At 43.5% G+C, this 24855-nt stretch overlaps 1 protein-coding gene across 1 annotated transcript in view; it reads right to left on the bottom strand.

The window, feature by feature from the left end:
• CA12 (carbonic anhydrase 12) overlaps positions 1-23850 on the bottom strand; it is a 45073-nt gene extending 21223 nt beyond the window's left edge. The window contains exons 1-5 of the mRNA XM_065412524.1: positions 23760-23850; positions 19520-19540; positions 11164-11343; positions 7465-7607; positions 2150-2245 (exon numbers count right to left, since the gene is read on the bottom strand). Of these exons, the coding sequence (XP_065268596.1) occupies positions 2150-2245; positions 7465-7607; positions 11164-11343; positions 19520-19540; positions 23760-23850 (531 nt within the window). The remainder of the gene's footprint in view (positions 1-2149; positions 2246-7464; positions 7608-11163; positions 11344-19519; positions 19541-23759) is intronic.
• Positions 23851-24855: the final 1005 nt, after the last annotated feature.

Raw genomic sequence — 24855 nt, 5'->3', positions numbered from 1 at the left:
CTGCACCCTACACCCCAACCCCCTGCCGCACCCCTCACCCCTCCTGCACCCCGCACCCCGACCCCCTACCCTGATCCCCTTGCCGCACCCTGCACCCCGACCCCTTGCTGCACCCCTCACCCGTCCTGTACCCCACACCCCAACTCCCAGCCCTGAGCCCCCACCACACCCCTCTTGCACCCTTGGGGGCAGGGAGGGGGTGGAGTTGGGGTGGGGACTTCGGGGAAGGGGTTGGAATGGGGGCAGGGAAGAGGTGGGGCAGGGGCGGGGCCTCATGGAAGGGGTGGAGTGGGGGCAGGGCCGGGGGCAGCGAGGGGGTGTGTGTCAGTGATGCGGCCCTCGGGACAGTGAACTAGTCCTCATGTGGCCTTCCTGGTCATTTGAGTTTGAGACCCCTGGACTAGATGATCTAATAGTCCCTTCTGCCCTTGGACTCAATGAATAACAGTAGTCTTAAACTAAGTAACCAGTAATATCTGACTGTAGGATAAATTTCCAAAGCATATAGCTGCACAACTCTCATTAGCTGAAATTCCACACAGTTCTTCATAAAATGTAACCTCTTAGGGTCTCATCTTGCAATCCTTTATATAGCCAGGATTGGTCCCTTACTGCAGAACAGCATTATGGAGCAGAAGACTTCAGACCAGGAAGGTTTTAGATGAAGCCTACATTCTTTATTCTGTAACACACCTTAAGGTGTGTGTTTGGAAAAACAGGTAGCCTTTTAGTGGCTAGCCTGCTGGGCAAACAAATGGAAGTCTGTTTCCTTTAAGAACTTTATACATCCTAATTCTACACTGACAGGCTTCTCAGATCATGCATAGGTTTCTAGTCATAGCCATAGGTAGCATATTTTGGGTTCTCTGTTGCCAACCAGAAATTGTTAGTCTGCTGCTTGCAATTCAAAATAAAGAATGACACTGTTAAAAGGGCAGGACCAGTGGTGAGTGTCATAACTCTAATATCCAATAAGAGATTTACTGCTATAGCTTCTAATCAATGCCTGTTTTCTTAATAATTTGGAGCTGATTCTCAGCAACTCATCTGGCAACCAGAAAAAATTGTATCCTAAGTTCAGCTTTGAAAGCCACCATGTTTCTGAAGTTCTCAGATGGAAATAAGTAAATAATGTTAAATTTGGAGATGTCCTTATTTGATTTTTAAGCAGCATTATATAATAAGCATTTTGTAGAAAAACCAGAAGCCTTCTGACAGATAGTTGGGTTTTCAAAGAAACAAAACTTTCCTCAGAAAGTGTCTGCATTCCTTGAACACTTTCAGGTTTTCAATGGAAAACTGAAAGTTTTTGGGTTTTCAATTTTGTTGACAAAAAGTCAAAATGTTCGTCGGGGGAAAACACATTTTCCAATCCGCTCTACTGTGAAGTTCATTAGTTGAGTGCTGAGTTTATAGCTAGCCTTTTTTGGTCACATTTACACAAAGTAATTGGAAATGTTTGCCTGGCAGAGTTACAGGAGGTTCCATCAGATTGCTGACTGGGTTATTTAATTGCCTCTGTGTCAAGGTTAGGTGTGGAAATCTGTCCCCCTGCTGTGTTGAAAGGTGCACTAATTTACTTGTCTCATAATTTTTTTGTCACCACCAGCTTCATTGATACAAAGGAACTGTGTGCCTGTGAAGTACTAGTTGTGAAGGGTATGGTCATATCCTAGTCTTCAATAATTAATTACCTGTGCCAGGGTTCTGCCAGCCTGGTGACCCCTGCTGTGTTAAAAAGTGTTCTGTGCTACATATAAAACTGCCTTTACTATCTGGGACTATTCAAATGTGCAGACTTGATCTTCACTTTCTACTATCATTTGTGAGAAACTCACCTGCTCCTTAGTCTGTAGAAAGCAAATTCAAAAGGATATGAACATGCCTGATGTTATTTCATTTTAAAATCTGAGGGAATACTCAATCTTTTCTCCTGCACTATACACCTAGTTCACAGAAATATAACTGAGGGCAGAATCTGACCATATATGTGTGTGTAGGTGGAGTGGAAGAGAGAGACCATATAGCCAGACATGCCAATATTGATGGTCTCCAAGTTAATCCCAGCCATCTAATTGTACTTAAAGCTTACAGATGCTTTAATTATAGCATTATTAAATATGAAAAAAGTACAAGGCATGCATCTTACCTCAATGAGAATAGCCAAAACTGCTAGCCCATCTGATTTGTCTATTGCTGCTGTTACATCGGGATATTTGTCAGAGTTATAATGTACAATATGAAGCTACAGAGAGGAAGAAGTAATGGTATTATCACCTCTGGCTCATGGTTGCATTTCTGTTGTCATAAAACAATCCAGGGCCCTAGACACCTCAACATAAGGCCTCCCAGCACCTTCCCCTTTAGCAGTGGCAGGAGGCCCCCTCCCCTTTCAGAGAAGCAAAGGCAGTGTTATGGTGCTGCCTTCTTTCACCCATGATTGGTGGGGATCTCCTCTCCTCCACAGAGAGGCAGAGTCAATAGCAGGTGTTCTCCCCACCCCCAGTACTTGCCACAGTAATTAAGGTATATCTTCTTGGGTGGATATGATGGACCCCCTGTACTCTTCTCCTGTTGCACAGAGTCCTCTGCTGGGGTGGATTTGGTGGAAACCAGAGCAGTGGCTCTTGGGGTTAACCCCCATTGAGACTCATGGTACAGTTCACCCCTTTAAGAGGTATTGTTTCAGATTGCCTGCAGACTCAGGCAGATGTCACTGCATCAGTTACCCTGGATTACGTTTTCAAGCTTTTCTTTGTGACCACGAGGACTAGAAACTTTCTTTTATTTAAATTAAAGATGAGATTGTGATCTAATCACACAGTGCCAGAAGTTACTGCCTTCGGCATGGGCCTGTGGTGTCTATGCCTCATACTGACCCCAAGACTGGTCATGGAGAGGCCAAGTCATTTTAAAATAATCCCAGACCAAACTTGAAATGGCCAAGTGAACACACTTACATGCACATCAATCATGCATAAAAATTCACGCTGAATTTTTTTAATTGTACTTTAATTACATTAAAACACCTGGCCTGTGATTCTTTGTCATCAGAAATTGAACAGTTTTAGAACTGCCTTGTAAAGTTAAATATTTTGAACAAGAAATGTTAACATGATGAAACTGATGCTGTCAGTGTGGAAATATAAATAAATAGGCTGCAAGAGAGACTTAGTTACACAGCTGGAATGGGGTCTGCCAACAGCACCGTTATTTGTGCTTATTGGAGAACTACAAAAAGGACATGGAAGAGAAGGGTATTTAAAATTAAGTCCTCTAAATACCCATGTTTAACAAATATTCTGATTTTTTTATAATCACTTTTTAAAACAGTTGCAAAAAAGGTTTTGGACCCACTTTTGTACCATTAAAGTAGATGGAAAAATTCTAATAGTTCAGGATCAGGCACTCGCATAGTAATTTGCAAGAGAGAACAACTGCATGACAGGTGACAGTACTTAGTCTCTCAGTTCACAGTGATTCGGGAACATAGAAATCTAATACTGAATTTTGATATGCTTACTGTTTTCAAAAAAGAGTCAAGAATTTAGTGTAAATAGTGTGTTCAGTTTATTGTTGCTAAGATTCCCAGAGACCTCATGTATAGGTACCTATCAATTAAAGATTATTAGTATTAACAAAATCATGTTCTGGAAGCTGATGCTTGGTTTGGTCTTGCTTGATGGATCACTCTTTAACAATCTAGAAATTTTCCACTAAAACATCAGATGAGCATTGGGAATTCTCTGATGGAAGCCTGACTTACTAAGCTTTCCCCTGGGCTTTGCTACGTACCTTACCCTACTTTCCTGTCCCATATGGAACATCATCTATTACATTGTTACTATATAATATTATGCAAACTCTTCAGCAGTTATGCAATTAACTTGCTTTACACGAGCATTTAGTGTGTTAATTGGATAATAATGTGGTTTGGCTCTCTGATGTAGTCTTGGATAGCTGAGCAAGTCACCAGCTGTGCAGTTATTTCATGTTAAAGTATGTGAATTAAGCCAAAACAAGACTGGCTACACCCTTGGTTGCTACATGTAGGAAATAGGCAGTTATAAATTTTCTTTTCTTTTGCAGCAATATAAATCCAGAGGAATTCTGTTGAAGTCAATGGAGTTAATCTTGAGTCATGCTGGTGTTAGTGTGAGAGGATTCTGGCCTCATATCTCCTCCTGTCCACCCTAGGGCCAAACAGCATTGTTCTGTGCCAGTCCCAAAGCTACTTATTACAAACCAGAAAATTTCCTGGTAGAAGTCTTATGAATTACCATATGAATGAAGTGGCTTGAGATAGGCATTAGCTCCCCACCCTGACAACAACAAAAAAAACTACCAGAACAAAGCACTGCATTGTACATACAATTCTCCCCATGGGGAGAAGATGAGAGAACAAATCACACATGAGAGGTTAGTCACATTGCTTAATGCACTACTGTAAAGTGCCCAGCTATTACAGTGATGAGCATGATATAAGAACCTATATTGAATAGAGTAGGCAGAGGCACCAAACATTCTAGCACTCCTGAATTTAAATTTAGGAATGCAAGTGAAGATACTGAGGTATAGTTGTATCTCGGAAATTGGAAGGTTAAATTCCTTTTAGAAACAAGTCTCCTTAACCAGCTAACATATATACATCCAACTGAATGAGCTTTCATTAATGAATTATGTTTGACTGGATTTCTCCAACTTCACCCTTGCGATGACTTGGTGTATGTAGAGCAGGGATTTAAGGTAACAGACAAACTTATTCTGAAAAATATTTGAACTGCACAGAACCCCTTCCCACAGCCACTGAAGAAGGGGAAGTCTCCACTGTTGGAGTTAGCCTGTGAGAAAGAAATGGCCTTTCCAATAGCTTCAGCAAAAGGTATGGGTATTGTCCTTAGCCTAGAATTGTACCTTTAATCCTACTTCAATTTCAGATAGACTTGTAATTACTCTGGGATTATAAATTGAATAAATTGAGCATATAATTATTCATTGCTAAATCCAGTGTTGATTACTAAAATAGATTTCCATGAATTGTGCTGTATGCATTTAGAACTGATTGTCACCATTACAGACCCCTCCTGGTCTGTGCAAATGCACCCTCTCTCAGGCCTCAAGCCATCACCGCTCTTGGGGTGGGTTCATGCAATTCTCCCACTCTCAGATCAGGCCTTGGACTGGCCTTTCCCAGGTGCTAACTGCGATTACCTCAGCAGGCCTGTTTTATAGTTCATAGCTGCAGGTCTGTTAATGTCAAGAACACTGACGGTGGTATGCAGTAATCAGACAGCCTTCTTAAAGCCGAGCATTATTTATTTAGAACAAAACCACTGCAGAGAAAAAGATCTTAAAACAATAACAGATTATGCACATGTCCAGTTTACCAGGTGCCTGCCCATCTGAGCAGTCAGGATTCTGGTAGGTCTAAGCATCCTACAGGCACTCAAAGACCGCTATAGGCTATGTGATGGTTTCATCCCATAACTCACCAATCATTTCTCCCCACTGCTTCAGGGAATGACTCCTTTACAAGCTGCTCAATCTCTTCTCAGAGAATGTGTCAGTTTTAAACTGTTTTGTAGCTCTTTGATCTGTTAGTGTCCAGAACTGGCAAAACAACAGTGCAACTTCGGACTGGAACCTGGAAGTAGGCCGTTTTCCTGTAATTGCCCCACAAATATTTTTGGAGTATGGCCTATCTAGATCCATTGCGTTGTTTCCCTGCTGTTTTTCCAACAGCCCCCTATTAAGCTAGACTAATACATTCAGGGCCGGCTCTGGCTTTTTTGCCGCCCCAGGCAAAAAAGCCTCCGGCCGCCCCCCCCCCCCCGCGGGGGGGAGGGGGGGCGGAGCCCGGGGGCAGGGCGCCGGGGGGGAGGGCGGCCGGAGCCCTGGGAGGAGGGCGGCGAGCCCCGGCGGGGGCAGGGCGGCGAGAGGGCGGCGAGCCCCGGCGGGGGCTCGGCTCTCCCCCCGGCGGCCAGAGCGCCGGGGGCAGGGCGGCGAGAGGGCGGCGAGCCCCGGCTGGGGCTCGGCTCTCCCCCCGGCGGCCAGAGCGCAGGGCGGCGAGCCCCGGCAGGGGCTCGCCGCTCTCCCCCCGGCAGCTGGGGGGAGGGCGCGGGGGGGGAGGGCGGCCAGAGCACCGGGGGAAGGGCGGCGAGCCCGGCTGTGGCCCCGCTCTCCCCGGCGGCCCGAGCGCCGCGCCGCCCCCCTCCAGGTGCCGCCCCAAGCACCAGCTTGGTTGCCTGGTGCCTGGAGCCGGCCCTGAATACATTCATACAGGAAATTCTATTAAACCAATCTAACTATATAGAACCTTATGTTGCCGACCAGGACCCAGACACTATTCATGTAACGGTCACATAGCACTTCCACATCTGCTACACTGAACCCAAGCAGAACTGCAGAGAGACTATTTGAGCTTGTGTCATGCAACAAAGAGCATAATTACACATTGTTACTTAAACAGTGCTCTGCATCATCTCTAGTCTCCAGTTGGATAGATAGGTGTTAAGCAGCAGAATTTAGAGTATCTGCATGGTACAAACATTTTAAGTTTACATGTATGCGAACCTCTACGCAAAACACTTGGATCAATTTTGAAAAGCCAAACATTTTGATTCAATGCTTTCTCAGTGATTTAGCAGTCGGTGCTGCTTTTCAATATCTATTCCTAAATTAGTATGACAGAATCAGGAAAGGTAGAAGTGGAAAAGACCTACCAAATCATTCTTAGTCTGATGGATACATCTATATAAAAGCTATCACAAAGCATGTCAAAACAGTGAGATTAAGGCCTGGTCTACACTTCAGCTACGTGAATAACGTAGCTGAAGTCGACATACCTTAGTTCGAACTTACCGTGGTTCAGACGCGGTCCACACGCGGCAGGCAGGCTCCCCGTCGACTCCGCGGTACTCCTCTCACCGAGCTGGAGTACCGCAGTCGACGGCGAGCGCTTCCGGGATCGATATATCGCGTCCAGACCAGACGCAATAAATCGAACCCGGAAGTTTGATTGCCAGCTGTCGAACTACCGCGGTAGTGTAGACCTGGCCTAAGCCTCACAAAACACCTTTGTTGCAGCTAATCACTATCCCCATTGTGGCGATATTGAGGTGCCAAGAGAATACATAACTTGCTTGAAGTTACAGAGCAAGTCAGTGTCAGTACTGAGAGTAGAACTCAGATCTCTTGATTCCCAGTGTCATGCTTTAGCAACAAAGCCATACCACTTACTGAGTCCAGCCTAAATCCAGAGCATCTTGTAGCATCTTGATATAGGATATATTAAATATTAAGAGCATAAGTGTTTAAATTAGTGCCTGTGTGCCTTCTTTGGCAGAATGTTCTTATACACAAGTGGTGAATACATCAGCCACTGCCTATACAAATTTTAGCTTTGAAATAGTGGGAACTGTCTAATTTTCCCTTCCAGATTTCTCTGACTTGAGACCATCTTACCTCTGCTGCAAAATGCCTTCCACTGACTGTGTGCTCCGAGCCTTCTGGCTTGTTCCGGTTTCCCCAGTGTAGGTGAAGCTGAGTTGCAGTGTATTGGAAAGGGAGGTTTCTGATGTGCATGGTAGGAAACAGACTCATTCTTACTGCAAGTAGACCAAAAAATATGGGAGAAGATTATATTGCTGTGTTGATGCACTTGGTTCACAGAACTAGTGTGTCTGACTTTATTGGATTCAGAGTGACCCTGCCAGCAGGTAGGGGATCTTGGGGGACAACTACTGCACTGGTGGGGTGCAAAATCAACTTTATTAAGAAAATGTAAAAACAGGGAAAATTCAATAGTGAGGGGTATGGGGTTTGTTAAGGTAGACAATTGGGGAGGGGTTTCTTTTAGTAAATAGGATAGGGGGTTTCAATAGTGGGGTACAATACAGTTGGGTACAATACAGTTGGTAACCAATTAACACTGAAGTATAAATGTAACAGGTAGCTAACAGTTTTTATGTAAAGGGTGTGTCACAGCAGCATATAACCAACTAACAGTTATGGGTAAAATGTGTTAAATAACCAACAACTCTAGGTAAAAATATGTCACAGTGGTGTAAATGTAAAATGTGAGGTGTGTTAGAAAGGAAAAGGGTAACCAATGGGGGTTTATGCTAGACTTTAGTAATACAATTGAGGTTTGGCAGCAGTAGGAGCGGGGTGAGCACGTAGGGGAAGGGAGACCAAAGGCAGAGGCGCTGCGGAGGGAGATTTAAACTCAGGGAGACACAGAGAGCAGACAGGCTGCAAGTTTAAACAGCAGAGAGACTGCAACGAGTGACTGGGGAGCTCGGGGGGGAGACACGGGCAAGCTGGGGGGGGGGGTAGCGGGAAGACAGACTTAACCACAATTATACAGAACACAGCAAAATCTTATCTATGATCTAACTTAACCAAGACTACACAAATTAGCAAGTAACAGAACACAATGCAACAATTTTTTAAACCTAACTTACAGAGCACAATACAAACAATTCTTTAAACCTAACTTAACCACAGCTATGCAAAATGAAATTACAACTTATCTGGACTAAGAACCTGATTCTAATAGGTGCACCTTACACTCCCTGCCACTTCTTTGATCGGGAGGGGGAGCAGTTCCAGAGGGCAGAGTGGTGTGTGCCCAGGGTACAACCCGGGGGGGGGGGGGGGGGGGCTAGTGGTGGCCGCAGCAGTGGGGTGGCTGCAAGCCGGCAGCCCAGGATACTGTCCAGGAAGGCACAGCCTAGCAGCGGCACAGGCTTATTTCTAACAGCAAAGGCGCTGCGGAGCCAGAAACAGATTACAGATACAGATCAAGGAGTTAGCTTGAGTCTGTCTACTGGGGAAACAAGGCCAGCAGCTAGGACAGGGGGAGTTTGCAAGAGGGAGTTCTTACCATTCCCCAGGACAGCAGCAAGCACAGAGACAGGAACGGCAGTAGCATTGGAGGATGGAGAGAGGACTCGATTCGCTTACAATAATCAGGAGATCTCCAGGCACAAATTCGTTGTTCGTGGGAGGGGAGTTTAAAAACGGGGGTACGCTCAAAAACAAACGAGAGCGGGGAGAGGGCCCCCCAAAGACCCCTAGCTGATCAGACCAGGTGGCAAAGCAAGGACCTTCTCCGAGGTCTGATCAGAAAATGTCCGGCTTTAAAGGCAAACTCAGGCAGTTTCCCACCAGTACTTTTGATTGGCTCCTCTTGATACAGGGGAGGAGAGAAGGCAGGGAAAGGCTGCAGGTAAGCATAGGCATGCCTGGGCATGTTCTGAGTCACAGGTATGACTCATATGCTTAACTAGTTGGCCACTTCAGGTCTTGCATTTCTGGGCAGCGCCCCCCACACCGAGCCCGGGTCTGAACAAAGGAACCAAACAAAGAAGCAAGAAGCCCCCTCCCTAGGCAGAGCAATGGCTCCAGTTAGTCTGTACAAGCCATTCCTATGAATAGGGCTGTGACTTTAGTTAGCACAATGGCCGGGAGGGGCGGCCACACAGGACAAACAGAAAGGAGAGGGGGGAAAAGGAATGCAGCAGGGGGACAGCTGTAACAGACACAGAGAATTAGAATAGCAGAATAAACCATTCAGGCTCTTAACCCAGAATCCAGCACATGCCATATGTTATAGTATCTGGAGGATTATCATCTTTAGCAGTCTTTGGAACTCTCTAGGCAATTTAAGGGAGTCTAGAACAGGGATCGGCAACCTTTGGCACACAGCCCGCCAGGGTAAGCACCCTGGTGGGACGGGCTGGTTTGTTTACCTGCTGCATCCGCAGGTTGGGCCGATCGTGGCTCCCACTGGCCGCAGTTCACCGCTCCAGGCCAATGGGGGCGGCGGGAAGCAGTGGCCAGCACATCCCTCAGCCTGCCAAAGGTTGCCGATCCCTGGTCTAGAACATTTCCCCCCTATATTCTTGTAGAATTTAATACATGGAATGTGAATTGACTGGGAGAGTTGTGTGAGCAGCTGTTTTCAGAAAACTATCCCCGATGACTCCAGGATCTCTTTCTTAAGTGATAATTGCAAATTTAGACCCCATCATTTTGTATGTATAGTTGGGATTATGTTTTGCAATGTGTATTACTTTGCATTTAACAACAATGAATTTCATCTGCCGTTTTGTTGCCCAGTCACCCAATTCTGTGAGATCCCTTTGTAACTGTTCACAGTCTGCTTTGTATTTAACTATCCTGAGTAATTTCGTATCATCTGCAAACTTTGCCACCTCACTGTTTACCCCTTTTTCCAGGTCATTTATGAATATGTTGAACAGAACTGATCCCAGTACAGTTCCTTGGGGGACCTGGCTATTTACGGGTATGGTACAGAGCATGTTTATCCCACAGAAACAGTGAGAAAAGAGAGGCTTGCCTGTCAAGCTCCTTTTAACAAAGCATGCTGGGAAGGGGTGAAGTCTGAGGTATTTTATAATGCAGGGTTTTTTGACGCTTTGGCAGTACTGAAGAAGGATGTGCTGCAGGAGAGCCTTGCTGCTGTTCTCGTTTGTAAGTCTTTACGTTGTTTCTAGAAAAAATTGTGGGGAATTGGCTTATAAGTATTCTACTTTGTGGCATTGAAATATTCTGAAGTTTTAAGAGATTGCTTCATCTCTGTTCTCATCCCTGTTGTTGTTGGTAGGGTATCTTGCCTTAACGCTACAGTGGAGGGCGCTAGGCGTGTGTGTAAGCTGATCCTAATGGTTATATATGTCTTTCTGTCTCACACTTAAGGAAGTTCTCTATCTTCATTCAAATAGTAGAGGCGTTTGCTGAAACTCCCAGGTTTGCTTGATTTTTGTCTTAAATTCAGTGAACCACATTTTATCTTTCCAGTTAATTACAATATCTATTAAGGGTGACTTCATCCAGATTTACTGACTTTTCACTTCTTTCTAAACAAAGCTGCAAATTCTGTTCCTATTTCTGAGTATTTTAACCAAATTAATAAGAAAAACTTTTCACAAGCATAAGTTAATCTAAAGTGCAACAGCTATATATATGGTACACTGCTGTGTGTTTTATAATTACAAGTTTCTTTAGACAGTTATCCAAGATGTTTGTATTCTATTGCTAGGGTTTGGTCGATCACTGCCAATAATATAAGAAATGAAATATAAGTCCAGAAACTCTTTCTTTCAAATTCTCTTGCTGCACATTTGGTTTCCTTACCTGAATGACCATTATTGGTCAACATAAAGTGGTCAGTGGAGGACACATTGTAGCCTACAAGCTCTAAAGGTAAGAGAGTGGTATCATATTGGAGAATATCATTATGAAAATCTATTGGAGACTGGAATACTCCTCCACAAAATGGATACTTCTTGGGCCAAGTTTTCTCTCCATCAGGACCTGGGAATGTTAACAGAAGAGACAGGTTTATCAATCTTTGTTGTTGTCTTCATTGGTACTTTCCCTACATGCTAGTAACAACTGGTTTGGATAATATAAGAACTCCCCTGTTTCCCTGAATATTCACCCAAAACCCAGAACAGAATCTAACTGTCCTTTTCTCTATTTAAAATGGTGAGATAAACTGTTTCTCAGTTTCACACATTCAGTCTATTACTGGAAGGAGTGGGCCAAATTCCTGCAATCAAAGCTGTTCATGTAACTTCCTTGACTGAGTAGTTTGAGTTTGACCCATCATTACTAAGAAATTGTGGTGCAAAAAATGCTTATATATTAAGACTCAAATTCATTTAATTCTAATGGTAAATATACATTAATCTATGATTTTATTAGTCACTACATACATGAACTCGTATCTAGTCAGCTCCACCCTCAAATAGGAAAAGCCTTCAGAGAACTTGACGTATACATGTAAATGATTCACTTCCATAGAAATAAACTATCTATAAAACCAGCCCCTTTTCTGAGGGATAGGATTTATCATAGGCAATGTGAGAACTAAAGGTGCCATGTCACCAGCTGGCATCTGCAGAAAGAAATCTGGGCTCCCAGGAACTGCACCTCCCGTAGCAGAGGGTGCAATGTACTCATCCAGTGGCTACTATGGGGAAGGTCAGCTATGGACCCTCCCTGGCCCGTTTCAGACACCTAGGCACCAATGGGCAGAAGGAGAGAGACAAGAACTACACTTCTGGTGTGGAATCTGGCCAGCTGCTGCTTGGATGTGTGGTGGCAGAGGGGCGTCTCTTATACTCTTGGGGATCCACGCAGATGCTGCCCAGAAGAGGCCCTATGCTTGAGTTGAATAGCCTTAAACTACTTGATTTGTCTCAGACATAATCTGTAATAATAATTTTGATGATCTCTTTCAAACATGCTCTACTGTTTGATTAAAAACATTTCATTTTTACCAGTAAACACCTCTTCTCTAAATGCTATAAAAGTAGTCTCTTTGTTGAGCCATTGCATTAGAACTCATACTTTGTACTCCATGCCATTGTTGTATTCTAGACTGAATATCTATTTTTAGGCAACTAAAATGGCAACAAGAGATAGACACATGAAGTGTGAGAGTCAGCTTGATTTGGTGGGTATGTCCTTCCTGAGAGTCATCAAAATGGGGCTGCTTTTGAAGCTCCAAGGGTGCCTGAAGCTACACTCTTTTCCTTGGCTCACTAGGAAGAGATATATGAAGTAATCACAGAACAAAAAGACTGGGAAAATCTTGTAGCTAAAAGGGAAAGCACACTGACTCTTGATCAAGGCAGGTGTTCAGGCAGTGGGTCCAAGGGCCTGGAATATTTTACTAGAGTTCTCCAAAATGTCTGAAACTCTTACGGAAAGCTGATTTGATGATATGCACTGATTTTAGTTGTCTTGTCTTATCATTTTGTGTTGTAGCCAGGCAATTGCACTGACACTTTAAAAAGAAGTGCTAAAAATGTTTATTCACCGAAGCAGCACCATTAACTACCAAATCAAATCACTTACATACACGTTGGCAAGTTTGGGCCCTAACAGAGTATATTTTTTACCAGATATGTTATGTTTTAATTTTCTCCACTTTAGTGTCCACCCACTGAATCTTGTTGTACCTTTATCTGCTAAATCGAAGAGCCCTCTATTACCAAATTTCTGTTCCCCATATTGGTACTTATAGACTGTGAATAAATCACCTCTTTTAATCCTCTCTTTGTTAAGCTAAACAGAGTGAGCTGCTTGACTATCACTATAAAACATGATTTCCAATCCTTTAATCATTCTTGTGGCGCTTCTCTGATCCCTCACCAATTTACCAATATCCTTCTTGAACTATGGGTGCCAGAATCTGACCTAGATCAGAACATTGATGTCAAAACTAGTTCAAATGTTTTAAAAAGGAAAACTAATGAATATGAAAATTATTGATAGATGCTGATGTTGTTAAGGTTCAGTGATCTGGGAGCTTGTCTTCCACAAATATAATCTAAATTGGATCTCACTTAGTGCTGGAGTGCAAATCCCTTTGATTCTTTATCTCCCAGATTTTCATGGCATATCTTAAACAGCATTTAAATTCTCTTTAGTGGGTTTGAGAGCTAATAAATAGTAGACCAAAACTGTTGAAAGGTGACAGCTATCCGTCTTGCATGTGTTTTAGCAAAACACTGACCCATTCATCAGAACACAGAACAGAAATCTGAACTATGTACTATTTGTTTTGGCACTGGGTTATGGGAATACACACACTTTGAGGATATAACCCAGCTCATCAGGAAATAAAAATAATTGGCCGCTTGAGGTTGAGACGTGATGTGCAAGTCTTTATTAAGCTTTAGTGCAAGAAGTGAAATCTGTATTTCAACTTTTGTTAGATTTGACAGTGGCAAATATACTACAAAATCTGTTTAGGTGATGTCATACATTTGCGGGAGAGAGACAAACTAAAGCACTTACACCAATTCTATCCTCAAGTGCCGTCCCTTTCACTTCAATACAAGTTCTTTTAGTCTAACAGAGTAGAATTCAGCCCTCTCTATCTTATTCATGCATTTCAGATGCCATGGGCCTGATCCTGTAGTCACTATTCAGACAAAACTTCCAGGGTTCTCCCTTGCCTCTATACTACAAAACTTCATACCTGTTTTCCAGCACCAGTGCAGCTGTAGTTTAATGACTGACAGGGTGTACCAGGCATTTGTTGGTTTCTGCTGGAGGCCCTACCACCTTGGTGCACCCTGCCTGAAGGAGGTGTCCTTTTGGGGAAAAAGAGCACCAAGTTTAGTCCTTCCTGAGCTGCCTAGAGAGGCCACCAAGGATCAGTTGCAGGTGGAACCAATGAAAATCAGTCCTCAAGCAGCTAGAGGAGCTAAGGCCAGGCGGCAGTCAGTTAGGGCCCAGCAGGCAGGGTAAAAATGGATGTCTGCTTCCTTGAATCAGAGGCTAGATTTCTGTGTGGAGCTGGGACAGGGGAGGAAGGGTTGCCCCAGTCTTAACCCAAGAAGCCCGGCCCAAACTCTGACTGCACCTTGCTAAGGTATTGGGTTTCCAGGAAGACATTAATATCTTGTACCAACAAGATTATGGCAGTCACGTGATTGCTAAATGGCTAGTCTTTAAAGATTAGTAAAACAGAAATCTGACTTCAGCCATTGGAAACCACATCATGAAGTGCAATACACTTTTTCAGACCTACTTTTTTGGAGGGATTGGGTTACTGGGGATTAGTAACTGGTCAGCAGTTGAGATTGGAGATAATTCTTTTTCTTGTAAAATATGCCAATTACTGAGATTTTTAGGCACATCAATGACATCAGGGTGGATGTGCACATTTCTGGTAAGCAAAGAGAATGACAGCCAATGAGGATTAAACTACAGAGATTCTTGTCCATTTCCCCACATCAGCTTCAGCTAACTCATCAGCTTGTTTCCTTGTCCATAACCAGTTTTTCCAGGCATTGCAGGAACCCTGCATATTGTCATGTAGCCGTCTTTGTTTTAGTGCACCAGAACTCACTTGAAAGAGCTGGACTCTTGTCACACTTTGGCAGTTATGAAATTATGGTTTCCTTAGCAGATAAGCAATGGCGCTCTAAGGCACTTTTTAATTAACTCAGCTGTAACAGATTGTGTGAAACAGAGTTTGCCTTTGGTGGGCCAGATTGAACCCTGGCATATATGGGGGAAGTCACTGGAAGCTGTACCTGCATGTACTAGGGTTCAGTCCAGCTCGCTGTTGCATAAGGGACATCAGGGATGGACTCACGGAATGAGTGATAAGTTTACATGGTATTTAAATGCCAGACATTGCAGAACAGCTCTGCTGTTTTAGTACTCTTCCTTCTGGTGCAACGGATATGAAGAATAGGTTGCAACAGAGTGGGAATGGATTGCTATGGAAATAGGAGTCCTATGTTGCAGAACAAGGGTCAAATTCAGAGGTAAATCTAGGGAGCCTGTCAACATGTATGTTGACGTAAACTTAAACTGATTTAGCACTTGTCTACAGCAAAAAAAAAAAAATATCTTATGTTTGAAAATGGAGAGCCCTCAAATTAGATGACCTACTGTCCAGGGCTTTGCAGTCATAGTGGACCAGCACAAGCTGTGCTCAGCATTGTCTCCTAACACTGCCAATTGTGTTCAAATGTAAGATTCTATAATGTGGACAGGGCCCCTAGAAGGCCTAGTGTGACTGACTTAAATCTACTCAGGTTCAAGCCCATTTGTACACACAACCCTTACACATCACCTCCAAGTTTAGTCCACTGATCAAGGGTGTCTGTGAGCACTAGAGCAGGGAAAGAAAAGCAACTAACAGCAGAGTGTAAGAAGTTGCAATATAAGTTAGGGCCAGATTAAGGCATAGGTACTACTGGTTCGTGCTGAGAGCCCCAACTCCTGGGGTTGTGCTATTACAGTAAAATTGTAGTTTTCTAAATAGAAAGTTTCTAGCGCTCATAGTTGTGAAGAAAACTTCAAAACATGACAAGTGTAATCAATGTAGCGATAGCTGCAGCCAAAAGATAGCTCAGGAAGAATGAGCTGCCCCATGCATCTCAATGGGTGATTATCCACAAGTCACTGCTCCCTACCTATGATATGATCTATACTATGATCGCAGAGGACTCTGGGTGTGGAAGAAGAGTGCAGTGATCTCATTTACCAGAGGAAGGTAGGGTGCTGTTACCATGTGAGAAAGGAGGCCCCTTGCTGCTGCCTCTGCCTCTGTGGGAGGAGAAGGGACCCCTGCCTCTACTGTTCCAGGTGCTGGAGGGTGAGGCCATGGGGTCTCCCTGTCATGGTGTCTTTAGGACCCCAGATTACTGTAGACCACCTGTCCTGTAGACCACCTCCTGTTCTAATGTACAACTTCTAGCTCCTGGTCATGCATTTCCTCACATGCAGTAAGTAGTCCTGAGTGAATGAGCGTAAGGAGATCTGACTTTGCCCTTGTGGCTGCATTACAAGAGAAGCGTGTAAGTAAAATATGATTAATAAAAATTACTTGAAACTATACTGATGCACAGCTTTGTAATGAGCTGAGCAACGCACACCCCAAAACTGGGGCTGCATGTTGGGGTTGTGCCATCTCCCTGCCCCCACCTTGTGACCTGCATGCATACAATTGTAGCAACGAGACCCAAGAAGCCAAGCTACAGTCACAAATGTGGTAACATGCAGAAGCTCAGTGATGGGCATTATCTAGAGAGAAACCTGTTAAGTGGTCATCTTGGGGAACTGCCAAAAACAGCCTTTAACTAAAGGCCTAATAATTGTGCTGGAAACTTTAGGGATATTCTAACAAGGTCATCAAAGTTGCACATTTCCCACTTGAGGTGAGAGTTCTTAGCACAGGCTTCTGTGCACCTTGCTGAACTGAAGTAAACATATGGCAACAATAAAACTAAAGATTGTTCAGCTTTAATTAAAGTGTTGTTAATTTATGACACTTAAGGTTACTTGCAGTGGTACCCACTTCCCCTCCACATAGATGCACTAAAGTGCATTAATAACCTTGCTGGGATTCTTCTTTAATACTCTTGTGGAACACCAGCTAACTTTCTGCATTCTAGCCAGCTGTCCACCTTAAAGTAGTAATTCTGTATGTTCAATTTATATCCAGTACTCCTGATTAAGGAGGCAGAGGGCCAGCATACAAAGAGCACTGGGTCAATTGACTTTCAGCTTCTAGTGAGGAGCTGCAGAAGAATTGAAACAGTCACTTAAACCGTGGCCAAACTGCACTGCTGACAAAGGGGTCCTAGGCTATAAAAACACCTCTTTCCAAGGCTGGGGATGGAAACTATCACTGATTAAATCAGCCCTGTAATTCCAGTTTTCTAGCTGAAGTTGAAACTGTTTTTGTAGCTGACACTTCTAGTTCTTTTCTTAACTCTCTGACCTTTACCATGGAAAGAGAAGTGGTCAAGGAAAGGCAAACACATAAGTACTAATGGGAAATGGTTTTTGGATAATAAGGCTTAATCTGTACAGCAGAGAGAAACACAAATTTGTTACTCAAATCAGTCTATCCCTAGCTTCAGACCTCAATGCTGTGTAAAACTGACCACTCTTGGGACTTTAGGTCTGGCTATGCAGAGTGCTGGGCAGTGCAGAAGCCCAGTAGGACTAGGGCAGAAAAGTGACAGGGTATGTCTACATTGCAATTAGACACCCATGGAGGCCTGTGCCAGCTGACTTGGGCTGGCAGGGCTGCGGGGCTGTTTAACTGCAGTGTAGATGTTCAGGCTCAGGCTGCAGAGCCCAGGCTCCAACCTGAACATCTACACACAATTAAACAGCCCCCGAGCCCGAGTCAGCTAGCAAGGGTCAGCTGCGGGTTTTTAATTGCAGTGTAGACATATCCTCTGTGTATGTAACAAAGGATATGTCTACACAGCCGACACTGAAGTGCTGCCGTGACAGCGCTTTAACATGGCTGTGTAGTCGCGGCTCCAGCGCTGGGAGAGAGCTCTTCCAACGCTGTAATAAAACCACCTCCGCGAGGGGAATAGCTACCAGCACTGGGAGCACTGTCTACACTGCCACTTTACAGTGCTGAAACTTGCATCACTCAGGGGGGTGTTTTTTCACCCCCCTGAGTGAAGAAAGTTTCAGTGCTGTAAGTGGCAGTATAGACAAGGCCAAAGGCACATGGTTTCTCAGCATGTCTGTTCCCTTGGCTAGACTGTGCCAGACCTCTGTGCAGGGCCAAAAGAGGATGGAAGGTACCAGGAGTCTATCTCTGTCCTTCTACTCCCCTGCACATGGATGAGAACACTAGCTCCCCCCTAACATCACCTGCAGGGACCAGTCACTACAAAGAAGTGTGTCATTGAGTATCATTATGACCACTTTACAGATGGGGAACTCCCTGAGGTGTAGTAACTTGTCAAAGAGCAGACCATAGGCAGAGCTGTGAGTGGAACACAGGTCCAAGTCCCAGTTCAGTTTGTGATCCATTCAGCCGCACTGGTTCCTACACAAATAGGCATGTTCTGCTATCACACCGTATACGATTCTTAATGATGTCAACAAGACTGCTGTACAGAACACAGTTGAGCTACACTTTTATACAAGAACAGTGCAGATGGTAGAACAGTTTTGCCTTTAAGGATACTGTATAAAATACAGCAGGTTCCATTTGTATCCAAGACAAGTACCTAGTTCTGTCAGGTTCACAGTTTGTTCTGGAAAGTGATGCTTTGTCAAATGCAATGGTATCCTGTGATACAGCCCTGGGCTCTAATGTCACTAGTGGTGTAGCAATGGCAGCATTCAGTCCCATCCAGTGTTCATTTAACAAACAGTGATTTTGGTCACTAATAGCAGCTCTAGCTCTAGCACTGCTCATGGCTCTCATGGTTTTTTCCCTTGCCCCTATAACTGCATGCTCATCTCCATCACCACGAGTGGGTATAATGCCACTGCTTTCCTTTCTCTTGCTGCTGACTTCATTTTAGTGTCTAACATAGTGAAAGGCGATAGGGTGACGGAGATGGAGGGAGATGACTTCCAGCACACAGAAGACATGCTTTACTGTTTTGATGTGGGTCACGTAGATACAGTGTTGTTTTCCATACAACCCAGTAAGCAGTGTTCTAACCAGGTTTTACTGCAGTTGCATTCAAATGAAATTTCATCACAAATTAAAGTTTCTATTCTAATATTTTATGCTAATCCCAGTCTTTAAAATTGGTTTTACAATGCCTTCTTTACCTTAAAATAAAAAGTCATTAGATTAATAACATTTTAAAAATATCTTTAGCTTGAAAATTCACCTCCAGTATGTGTTAGGGACTGGATTGGAGAATAAGAGGTTTTGTCCACAGCCCTACAGGGAGACTTGTAAATGGTATGAAGACAGCACCTTCGGGGAACATCTGCAGTTCTTGTCATTTTGCAGGTTAACACAGATCCCTTTAGCTGGCACTTGTGAATATTGCTAAGCAATCCTTCCCAATGCCAAACCCTGACATCTAAGTAGGAGGTTGCTAGACAATGGGCCCAATTCAACCCTGTTATAACTACACTGATTCCAGTGTGGTGTTGCCAGGTTGAATTTGGCCTGTTTTCCTTAAAAGTACAAAATACAGAATTAAATTTCAGCGTATGAATTAAAATAACTACTTACCAATGTAAGACCACTTAGATCCTGTTTAAAAAAACAAAAACAAATACAACTGTGAATATATGAAATTGAGCTTATTCTATATAGTGTCAGCTGGTGAATTTTACAGTACTTAACTGTCTTCTGATTTCAGCTGTCCAGTACAAGGAGGCCAGTTTTCACAGATTATTAAAGACTGAACCCATGTACTGTCAGTCACAATGATCCCTGTGCTCCTGCCCACAGAGCTAGAGAATCGGTTAGTTATTTGAATCCTTGGCAAAGGTAGTGTTTCTTAGTGGATAGACCCTTTGATGGGCACTCATGAGACCTGGATTCTATTCCCAGCTCTGCCACTGGCCTGCTGGGGGGACCTTGGGCAAGTCACTATCCCCTTTTTGTGCCTCAGTTTCCCTAACTGTAAAGTGGGGATAATGATGCTGCCCTCCATTGTAAAGCACTTTGAGAGCTACAGATGAAAAGTGCTAAATAGGGGCTTGGCTGGATTGATTGATTTTTATTAATTACCTCTCTAAAGCCAAATTTTTTGGAATGGCAAGAGACAACACACAGAAATGAGCTCTTCTCTCTGGCTGGTACAATGTGAAGCACAAATGGGCAGGCATGTGGTTGTCATTTAAGGTCACATGCATAGTTCAGATGGTTGAAGCACACCTGCAGCAAGCAAAATTTGATTGTCAGCTGCCAAAGTGAGAGATAAAAGGAAGTCCTTTCTGCAGAATCATTCTGGGTATTCACCATGTGATTCTTGTAGGAAATGGCTGTGGTTTGTTAGGAGACAGTGTAAATGCCTCTTCCTATGAGGTGTGAGACCATTACTTGGTGGCTATTGTTTGCTTATTTGTTAAAATAGTCAATGGGACAAATTAATTCTTTGCATTAGGGATTGAATTTGGGCCAATACCTTTGCAAGTCATTGGAAGGTCAAAAAGTGTCATCTCTGTAAGAAGCACAGCAATATTTTAAATAGTTTTTGACTTTTGTTATCCTGTCAATCTAAGTATCACAATACACAAACAAAGACAAGGGTTCAGAAGTAAAACTGGAGAGCATAAATAACTAGCCAGGATTGCTTAAAATCTTGAATGTGGTCCATGGTTTGTCAATTTCCACAGCTACAGATCACACCAAATATAGCTTTGATATTACTTGCAACACTGTACTGTAGGTATTCAGATCTGATAGTTAGTTTTGGGTAGGGTGTGCCTATCACATTTCTTGTAAATGAAATCGCTCTTGCTTCTTCTCAAAGCGGAGGTGACTGGTTAGAGTAAAATTCCATTTAGTCATTCTAGTGTGGGGTGGAAGTGTTTCACACGAAGGAACTGTTCAAATGCTTATTTTTTTTAATTTTTTAATTTTTTTTTTTTGGTATGGAGATCTATTCATATTTTTAAAACTTCAAGCTTTTCTATGGAGTTAGAGGCACTTGTCCTCATGCAGGACTGACATACCTGAAATAGAATTGGTTCCAAGCTGATGCAAATCTGACCTAGCCCAAACTTTGGGGTATTTAGATCTGGGTTTTTATTTGGAAAAGGAACCTAAGTTATAAGAGTCTGACAACTATTGTGTATGTGCATAATAAGTGATTCTTGTCTGACTTTCCAGTGTCCTGAAGTGCAGTTACCTGCATAGCCCTGCACACGTACACAGCTTAAATCATCAAGATGAACTAGTAGGGCTCTGCAAAGTAGAGGTACTTTGCTCTTGTGTTCTGATTAGGGATGGGATTTTCGAAGCAAGGTAAGGTTAGGCCTCAAATTCTGTTTCAGTGGTAGTTATGGGGCCCTGGTTCCCTTGTGCTGAAATTTTCAAAGGAAATGCAAACTTTTATATATTATAAAATTTAAAAAGTCAAAATGAAACATTTTGATTGACTGAAATTGAATTTTTTTCTGAATTTTTTGTGTGGAGAACTTTGAAATGTTCAGGTTTCATTCCAAATCAGAATGAAAACAAATTTCAAAATCTCAAAATCCTTGGCAAAATGGAATTTCCATTCTCCATCAAGCTCTAATGACCTGTGATTCACTACGGTTGTAGCTTCACTGGTGGTAGCAACAGTAGAAACAGTGCCATCTAACTCTGATCAGAATAGGCATGGATGACAAGATGGCAAAATCTCCTAGGCTTTGTCTACAGTGCAGTTTTCAGTATTGCTACCATCTGTAGAGCTGCAATGGTGGTGAAATCTGGATCATAAATTTGCCCATGTAGACAAGGCCACTGTCATCCCTATTTTTCTCAGTAAAATAAATGCCAGTGTATCTAGAAAATGCCAGCCAGTTGGGATAGAGCTTAGCATAGCAGCAACTGGCAAAGGTTGAGGAGAGTTTTCAGAGTAGCAGCCGTGTTAGTCTGTATCCGCAAAAATAACAGGAGTACTTGTGGCACCTTAGAGACTAACAAATTTATTAGAGCATAAGCTTTCGTGGGCTACAACCCACTTCTTCGGATGCATATAGAGTGAACCATATATTGAGGAGATATATATACACACACATACAGAGAGCATGAACAGGTGGGAGTTGTCTTACCAACTCAGAGAGGCCAATTAAGTAAGAGAAAAAAATCTTTTGAAGTGATAATCAAGATGGCTCAGTACAGACAGTTTGATAAGAAGCAAGTGTGAAAATACTTACAAGGGGAGATAGATTCAATGTTTGTAATGGCTCAGCCACTCCCAATCCCTATTTAGCCCTGAGTTGATTGTGTCTAGTTTGCATATCAATTCCAGCTCAGCAGTCTCTCGTTGGAGTCTGTTTTTGAAGTTTTTCTGTTTTAAGATAGCCACCCGCAGGTCTGTCAAAGAATGGCCAGACAGGTTAAAGTGTTCTCCCACTGGTTTTTGAGTATTATGATTCCTGATGTCAGATTTGTGTCCATTAATTCTTTTGCGTAGAGACTGTCCGGTTTGGCCAATGTGAGTGTCACCAGAATGCGGGATTCACTTTGGTGTGAGGGGGGAAACAGCAGCAGGTAATCCTTGGCTTTCCCTCTGTGTGTGGGAGCGACAGTTTCTTGTGCGGAATCTCCCCCATTTGTGTGGGGAAGTCTGAGTGATGAGTGACTCAGTTATGTTTCTGGGCATGCGGGAGGGGGAAATATAGTGACAGTGTCCCATCACACACACATATATATATATATATATATATATATATATATATATATATATATATATATATATATAGGAAGTGATGATCTTTCAAAATGCACCTCTGAGTTGGAAAAGTGAGGAGCGATAGCTATCCCTTACTTGTGTGTGGGGGGAGTGATGGTCTCCCCATCTGTTACCCCTATGGCTTGGCGAAGTCAGAAGGACGGGCACATACCTCAATTACCACTTCTGTTATAATGGAACATATAATTTTTCAGAGCTCATAAGAGAGTTTCTCTCCCAGACATGCTACAACTTCCAAGCCACCCACTACTTTGTTCTTAAATACTTTATTCTGTGAACCACCAATAGGACTCTGAACTGCACAGTTTGAAAACCACTGGCCCAAAGGTGGGAGATTCTGCTGGAGAAGATGAAACTCCTCAGGAAAAATGCCTGAAATAACATGTTGACCCCAAAAGTTTTGATTCCAGCCCTAGTGTAACCCTTGCTAGCAAACAGCCGTAATCCAGTAGTTTGTACTGGTGTGGCACTGTATGAGGCTGAGTGCTCAAAGTCACGCTAAATCTCAAAGACTCCATGAACACACAGGTGCTGAGCAGTCCTCTCTTCCCCCAGATCCGTGCTGCAGTTCTCCCTTATTTCCTATATAACTGCACTGAATTTTTTCTTAATGGATGAGAATTAACTCCAGCCAAAAGCCAAGAGGGGAAGGCTGACCACCATCTTTTTAAAAACAAAAACATCAAGTCCAGTTTGTAAGAAAGGTGGCATTTCACAGTGACTTGAGCCATGTTTTTCCTCCTTAAAACTAAAGGGATGAGTATACAGTGTTCCCACTAACTCAGGGAGGGTCCCTTTTCTGCCTCACTCCCTGAGGAGCAGAGAGATCACAGACTGAGCAGTACTGAGTGTGGAATGAGTCCATAACACAAACTCACATGCTCTTCCCCAGGAATGTACCTGCCCTGAGACATTTCCTAACACTTAGTCCAAGTAATCTGCTAGCTAGAACAACACCAATGAACATACTAGGGAAACCAATAATCTCTCCATTTTACTGCCCACATTAGACTTGCCAGATTAGGAATGCCAATAAAATAAAAAGCTGAAAGGCTTTACCATTTAACGGTGCTTGCACTGAGAGCTGTGTCTTTTGGAAGAGAATAAGCACTGCAGCAGCTGTGACTATGCTGAAGCTCTTGGCTGACATCTCAAGGAAAGATTTAGAATCTCCCAACAGTTCATAGGCTTTTCTTCACTCCCTGAAGAAACTCCCTTGCAGATAGCTGGCTAACAGTAACATGCACACAGAGCTGCTGCTAAGGAGCTATTACCCCTCTCTCTCTTTTGGTCTGGTTTTTACAGAGCTCCTCCCCAGACTCAGCCCAAAACAAATGATGTCATCAGAGACCTGCCTTCCAGGTCACTGCATCTTCATGAAACTGATCATTTCCTTGATAACCCCTACTCAGTTGTACTGCAGAAGTGTTAGACCTTGGTACTTAGCTGGAGAATTGAGACCTGGAGCTTCAGAAGCCTTCAAAAGAGATGTAAATGCCTAAGAAATGGACATTGCTTCATGGGTTTTTTATCCTTTGCTTTGCCAGTTCTAGCCTGCCCAGTTCCCACATCCAAACCACCATGATTTGGTTGAGGGGATGTGGGTCCAGCCAGGTATAATAGATCCCAAAGACTGAGCTGAGGGAAAGGACTATGGGTCAGACTCTTAATAATTCAGGGGAAATTTGGAAAATTCCTGTCACAAACTGTCCAGGCTGTGAGAAGGGGATTTTCCCATTGAAGCCACCAGGAACTGACAGCAGAGATGAGATGGGACAGATTGAGAGTCATCAGGATACAGCCCAAAGGCTACATCCAGTATATGTATGAATGAGGGGAGTAGCGGGTGGGGTAGGGGGGAAGCAGAGGTAAGAGGGCATGTCCCCTGAGGAAGGGGGACATTGTCCTGAGGAACACAGGCTGCATGTGGGGAGTGCACACCATTCCCCCCGAGGGGTCCCAGGCTACAGCTGGAGAAGGGCCTTTCTAGTACTCCCCCTATCTCCGCAGGGGGGCCGAGAGCCAGCTCACCCCAAGGAGAGGTCCAGTGGGACTGATGTTCTGTTAATATGTAGCTCTAAGGTGGTGGGTGTTTATAACGAGTATTAACTACTGATTGCAAGTAGTTATTGACTATTAAGTATATATGGGTATT

Source organism: Emys orbicularis, chromosome 10 (assembly GCF_028017835.1).
Source record: "Emys orbicularis isolate rEmyOrb1 chromosome 10, rEmyOrb1.hap1, whole genome shotgun sequence".
In the NCBI taxonomy this organism is placed as follows: domain Eukaryota; kingdom Metazoa; phylum Chordata; order Testudines; family Emydidae; genus Emys; species Emys orbicularis.
Note: the sequence above shows the minus strand (reverse complement) of the source record. Positions and strands in the feature narration are given on the sequence as shown.